Genomic DNA, 6,915 nt, shown 5'->3' on the forward strand with positions numbered 1-6,915 from the left:
AATGTTGTTGACTCTTCTGTTTTTCATTTTAGGCAGAAAAACTGCAAGACATACTAGAAAACCAGCCTATTGCTGAAGAAGAACACATTCCAGGAAGTAAGTCCAATCATTTAAAAAGAAAAACCACTGACAGAATGACAGAAACCAAGAGTGACACTACTGGATGTTGGTTTATTGTTTTTGCTTGATTTATAGAGCTATAGCTATAGAAACTGTCGGTGCTTCTTGCAGGATCTTTATCATTAAAAAAGAGTTTGAGTCATAAAGAAAACTTTCTTTTGAAGAGATGTATTTTTTTACTAGCTTAGTCCTTAAAGAACAAATGTTAAGCTTCTTGATGCAATCTGACAAGCCTCTGGTAAAGGCTAAATGTCGAACAGTTAAAGGCCTACATTAACGTAATATGCTGTACAGTAAAAAGGGGGGCGTTTGTGTGTGTGGCCAGTACTTTTCCCTCTCTGTCTTTAGTCCCAGGAGAGGGGATTATCTCTGTTTGCACTGCTGCCACTTTATTGTAAATGACCTTCACTTCTACCTTGCTTCTGTTAGACACAAAGTGACACAAGCTCTCTCTGTCTCTTTAATTCTCTTTATTTTGCATTTGTCTCTCTTTCGTATATGACCTTTCCTTTTCTCTTTCATATTGTCTTTCCCTCTCTGTGTCTTGTCCCTTTCTTCCTCTCTGTGTGTTCATGTGTCTGTCTCTCCAGTGCTCACGCCGCCTGAAAGCGAGAAGGCTGATTCAGAAGACAGGGTCAGCCTGAAGGTGTGTAGTCAGCATTTCTCTATTGTTTCAGCTCATTTTTCTTAGAGCAAATATACTTTGTCAGTTCCCCTCAACCTTTCTTTTGTTCCAACTCAGTTTGACTTTTATTTGAGTTTAAATATCATTTAATGCCCTTATAATATTTATATTTTTTCCAGACTCCAAAGCGAGTAGAGGTCCACTCTCTTCACACCTATGTGGCCCTCTACAAGTTTCTGCCTCAAGAGAAAAATGACTTGGAACTGCAGTAAGTCAGATTTCTTTGTGCTTAGTTTGTGTGGATTAGAGTAGCCAGGTGAGAAAGGACATTTAAACGCCATCTGCTTCCTCAGCAGGATGATCACAGGGGGCTGGGGTGTTCAGGCTGGGTGGCTGGGAAGGACAAACAGCTGCATAAAGCAGATGACAGAAAAATAGTTTTTGTATGTTAGTAGTGCTATAAACTGCTAAATATGGTACAATAGCTGCAACCACTCTAGAGAGGATACAGATCAGATAAGTAAATCTGGCCAAACAACACAGGCCATTTCTTCACATTCACATAACCATCATTGTCTTTGTAAGAAATTTCAACTGACATAAGATAAGATAAGACAGACTTTTTTTGTGCTGTTTTAGGGGAATTTACATATTACAGTGGTGTTTGTTATATAAAATATAAAGGCTGTGTCCAAGCTATATACAGTTCTTTTCACTAAGATGTTCTGGCTTCATATTAGTTAGCACAGCTATAGAAATACAAACTTTTTGTAAATATGGTGTGTAAGCAAATACAGGCAATACAAAGGTTACTATAGTTTAGTGACAATGAAAAGTTAGCAAATAGACATACAGGATTGTGACATCATCCACACAGCCAACAGCATCATCGTGCAATCTTGCCAATGTAGGTGAACCCTCAAACCGTAATGAAATGTAAGTCATCACGAAAGCTTTTCATGAATAAAGTATAAAACACTGATTTGAGTTAAATTTGTGTAATTGTATTTTAAAATTTGTCAGACCACACTCAGTCAAATTTAACAAGCACCACGTTGCTATGAATGATTTTAAAATACCAGTATATATTTGTTATCTCTTGCTGTTGCAACTTGAGCCTGAACCCTTTTTACTGTGGGTAGTTTATGTTTTAGGACTGCAGGACTATCTTGTTATTATATCATCAACTGTAATTATAAATTAGATTTAACCACATTGAGGTTTAATACAGAGGCTTAGGTGCAGATTTATTAACCCTGGCACATGTGGGTGCAAACGCAAATCAGAAACACCGCTAATGGGAGTGTCCAGTTCTGCAGTTGAACCTCTAAAATGAAGCTGAGCTACAAACACAGATGTAAACATCTCATTTTGGTAATGGACAAATCAGTCAACCAGGAGCAGAGCAAATTAACATACAGCTGAAAACAAACAGAGCTGCTGAGGGTATTGGTAATTTGCTAACAATGCACGTTTAGCTTGTTTCTAGTAGCAACACGGGTCATATTAGCATGAACCTGCGCACTGGCTCATTTAGACTAGACTTAAGATATGCTCGTTGGCTTAGATCAAACAGACTGTCTACTTTGATAAATAAACTCCACTTTCATGAGCAATACAACTATTTTTCGTCACGATCAAAAAGCACTCATGAGTGAGGAACAGTTATTAAAGGTAGGTATTGGTGCATAGATTAAAACAGAACAAACAAACATAATATTCACACTAAATAGATAATAATAAAACTTTTAAGTGTAGCTAATGTTACATAACTCATTTTAGATGGAGGTTCCAGATGAAAGGTCAGGGTAAAATGTAGTTTTTAAACTCCAGCTTCATATTTAGACAGAAAGCACATTTCTTCAAATATCAAGATAGTGGGCAGCAAATTCCAGATGGTTTAGTTGGAAAATTATTTCATCAATCATTTCCATTCATAATCTGTTTGTGTCTACAGGCCGGGCGACAGAGTTCAAGTGACAGATGACGCCAATGAAGACTGGTGGAAGGTGAGCTCTTTCAATACACTATAGTGCTTTCTATCAACTGAAGAGTTAAAAAAGATTACATTTTTGTGTTTCTACTAGGCCAGTGTTTATTTAAAATATTCTCACTAAAAATATCCAGATTGACTTTGAATAGCTGCTGCTGTAGCACAGTATATATTTTATATCCCTCAAGTTAGACAGCTAAAACTCTTCCTGTCAAAGCAAATCTGTTCAGTGACAATAAGACTAAAGAGCTGGTGGATGTGCTTGAAGGAGAGCAGGTGTGGGTGTCAGTAGAGCTAGTTAGCATGAAGAGGGAGAAGACAGATTGCAGTCAGTTTTTAATGAGACAGGTGAGGATTTTATACTACATGCAGAAACAGACAGATGCCTTTGTAGTCAAAACACAGCAGATATAAACTTAAATTAAATAGCAGATGATGAAACATATTTTAAGGTTTTGTGTCCAGAATTACTGTATGAATGTCAGTAAATAGCACTGTGATGCTTATTTCAAATGTCCTAAAACAAATTTCTTTGTTGGTTTTTCATGTTTTCTAGCTGTAGAGAATCAGATTACATGATAACAAAAGTGCAAATGCTGGAACTTTGAGATTTATTTTTTAAATGTTCAGGCTTTAATGCAAAATGTGTGTACATTTAATCTAAGTGACTTATCTGAGGTGTGGTTACACAAACAATAATACTGGGTTTTGCATTGTGAGCTGTTGTTGGATTATTCAAATTTACAAAACACAGACATATTTCTCTATTTCACTGTAAATGCGCTTTAGCTTAACGGGAGACACCAGCATCTGCAAAGAAGCAAAACTGCATTTCACGTAACTGAAAAGCTCAAACTCATGAGCTTTTCATGCTTGCTTCCCAGAGTGTGTGAAAACAATGACAGGATTAACGGTCCACAAATGCAAATACTTTTTACTGTTGTTATGATGCTAATTAGCAAAGAGAGTCACAAAAATCTCTTATTTCCATTTCTTGGACATTTTAATTTTTAGTTATTTATTCATTTTTCACTTTGTACTGAGACACAAATGTGATGCTTATTTAGGCAGCGGGTCATGTAAATAAAAATAAAATGATTAAGATTCTTGGGATTTCTATACCAAGGTCTGGAAAAGGAGCTGCCTGTGCTTGGTGTTGAAACATAGGCAGGCAGATGAGTATGCATAGTTGAAGGAGTTTAAACCAAACCTGATTTTTGTACTAAAAAAAATTTAAGTTTTTTTTTTCCATTTTGTCTGCAGTAGTACAGACAGAAAGTATCTGTTTAGATAAGAAGACCAAATGTTTTTGCTGTACTCATGTCTCTGTGTGGTTGTGTTTACCAGGGGAAAAGCAGAGACAAAGTTGGATTTTTCCCAGCCAACTTTGTGCAGCGGGTCCGCCCTGGTGAGCGGGTGTGGAAGGTCACAACTGGTTTCTATGGCAACCGAGACAAGGGCCAGATGACTGTGAAAGAGGCCCAGGTGAATACCATAAAGTGCATACAATTTTCATCTCTCACGAACACACAAGGCATTTATTTTGAGTGTATGCAAATTAATGCAAAAAGAGCTGAGATTACAGAGGACAGCATGTTATGGCTTTCAGCAAAGATATGTTTTCACCCTAGTCCCAAAAATTTCTCTCACTTAACTGAATGCCACCCCCCTCATGATCCCTACTCTTCCCCCCCTTTCCTCACTTTTTTGACTCCCTCTGCAGATCTGTGTGGGAAAGGATGAGGAGACTGACGGCTTCCTCCGGCTGAGCAGTGGGAAAAAGAGGGGCCTGGTTCCTGTGAAGTATCTGCTAGAAATATGACAGCAGCACGTTTCGCCTTGACCCTTGATTTGACAAAAGAGTTCACGTGATGGAGGAATACTCAGGAGTGTTTAGCCAGCACCTTACTAAAGCCAACCACCCACCTCCACCCCTCCCAGCGTGGCAGCGAATTAGCAGCTTGAGAGGACGACAACCTATAGCTTTGCTTTGCTGCAGAAGACTTTAAAGGTTAGGAATTAAGATACACAGGAGCATTTTTAGAGCTACTTTTTGTAGCACAAATTCACTTTGTGTGGTTTCATGTACACTCACAAGAAAAATGTAGCATTATTTTGAAGAGTAGGTTAGCGAGAAGGAAGTCTGGCTACCTCACTAGCCACTGGCCAACTGCGACAGAAGAGACAAAACTACTGTGTTATGATGTCAAGGCATGTCCAAGCTTAAAGGCCACTTAGAGCAAACTGTCTTCATCTTATTGTTTTTGTAGAGAAATCAAGACATGAAAGACAAGCTGTTTATTGTTGTTGTTTAATGAGTTTGTTAGAGTCAGGTAAGTAAACAGTATAAACCATAATGGAAAAGTTTTGCCTGTAAGGACTGCAGCTCACAATGTGCATGTTTGCTGCTGTAATTGAAATTTATTTATTTATTTATGTGCAGACATGTCACTCTTTTTACAAGAAAGTGATTCAGGTATTATATTGTGTAAAAATGTAAGTTTTTTCTGTTACATCTTGGTCATATGAAAGTCACGGGGTTTACTGCATTGCAAACTACTCTCCGGTGATTAGAATATGGTGCATTTTTGCTCCTCACAGCTCCAACGTGACAAATGCTTTGCATGCACCTTGGGGAGTTCTTACTTAGCCCTTCAGTCGCACTATCTTCACATATTACAACACACAGATTTTATATTTCACTCTCTCCCATGTAGCTCAGCAATTAACCATTAATCTTTCTCCTGTCTGTATATCCTGACTGTCCTCTATCTTTATGTAATGTCCTGTTATATTATCATGTGTGGCTGTGACAGTCAACCTTTGTGATGTGCTCCAAGCAGGGAAGAGCAGAGCAAAGAAATAATCCAAAATGGTTTTTTAGAAGCCAAAGTCAATGTTATTTGTAGAAAAAAAACAAAACAAAAAAAACTCATGGGGAGGCGGAGGGCAGAAAAGATGGAGAATGTTGTCAAATTTTCAGTGTCTCAAAAAGTCATTTACCAAATGCCAGCTGAATTACTTTGCTGAATATTCCAGCACATATAATTGATTTTATGTCTTTGAGAATGTAGATAGAAAGGTGATAAAAAGTAAAATCCTCTCACTATGTTTGGTTTATTGCTCTGTCATTATAACCTGTACAGCAGTGACAAAACTGTCCTTAATGTGGCAATAACTGTGTATATTCATACATGACAGTATTTGTAAATAGCTTTATGAAAATACTGTATATACTGGCTCTAAATAACACTCTAAGAGGTTTGCAGCTTCGCAGGAGCTAAATGAGGGCATTAATTTCACAAATAATTTGCAGGAGATTACTGTTTATTGTCCAATTGTACTGTATGTATGCATCTCTTTGCTCAATTACCATCTAGCCCTGTCAGCACAAATCTTTCCAGATACTATGCACAACAAATCTAGTCACTCACTGCATTTTGTACTCGGCTTATTTCCAGTGAACACACACGTGTCTGTGTCAACCCAATGCTTTAGCAAAAGTTTGAATATTGACTTGCAAAGTTCCTGTCTTAAATCAGTCTACACCATACTACTCCTGAACATTATCCTCACTGACTAGAATCAGGTTTGGCTCAGGACCAGTTTTACCAGTCTTACCTAACGGCACACTGGCTAGTCCTCTGCATGGCTAGCTGCCTTCTGATTGTGTCATATCTTAATAAAGTTGAATGAACTCTCAAGTTGTGAGTTGTGTGCTTTATCCCGTTGTTATGTGTTATGGTCTCTCGGTCATAAGGCTAATCAAAGTGGAATGATGAATGATTTGGTTTGTGCAGAGTAAATGGCATCAATAGAAGCTGAAATCCTGTGACACTTCCAATTCCTGAAAGAATGTGTGTATCTTATTTTCAAAGCTACTTTACTATTTAGATTTCAAGATTAAGAAACATTATTTGGCAAAATTTTACTTTTGTCCAAAGATAACCCATGAAAAAATGGTAAGAAAATTCCATTTTTTTAAATATGAGGTCTTTATTTGGCCCTTTAACAAAATGTGACAAAATAATTAACATATCCCTGATATCTACCATTTATTACCATGTGATATATTAAAAATATCATAATATGGTTTTCTGCTTATGGGTATCTATTAGGGGGAAGAAGACGAATATCAGATTGTGTTCAACAGGATTTTGAACAAAGCTTAAACCAA

The 6,915-nt window shown here is 37.4% G+C and overlaps 1 protein-coding gene across 1 annotated transcript in view; it reads left to right on the plus strand.

Moving 5' to 3' along the window:
• The window catches only part of LOC121631913 (SH3 and cysteine-rich domain-containing protein 2-like), a 29,001-nt gene extending 22,559 nt beyond the window's left edge, over positions 1–6,442 (plus strand). The window contains exons 6-11 of the mRNA XM_041972984.1: positions 33–96; positions 711–766; positions 925–1,013; positions 2,703–2,754; positions 4,086–4,223; positions 4,462–6,442. Coding sequence (XP_041828918.1) covers positions 33–96; positions 711–766; positions 925–1,013; positions 2,703–2,754; positions 4,086–4,223; positions 4,462–4,560 — 498 coding nt within the window. The 3' untranslated portion in view covers positions 4,561–6,442. The remainder of the gene's footprint in view (positions 1–32; positions 97–710; positions 767–924; positions 1,014–2,702; positions 2,755–4,085; positions 4,224–4,461) is intronic.
• Positions 6,443–6,915: the final 473 nt, after the last annotated feature.

The sequence above is a fragment of the Melanotaenia boesemani genome, chromosome 21 (assembly GCF_017639745.1).
Source record: "Melanotaenia boesemani isolate fMelBoe1 chromosome 21, fMelBoe1.pri, whole genome shotgun sequence".
Lineage (NCBI taxonomy): Eukaryota > Metazoa > Chordata > Actinopteri > Atheriniformes > Melanotaeniidae > Melanotaenia > Melanotaenia boesemani.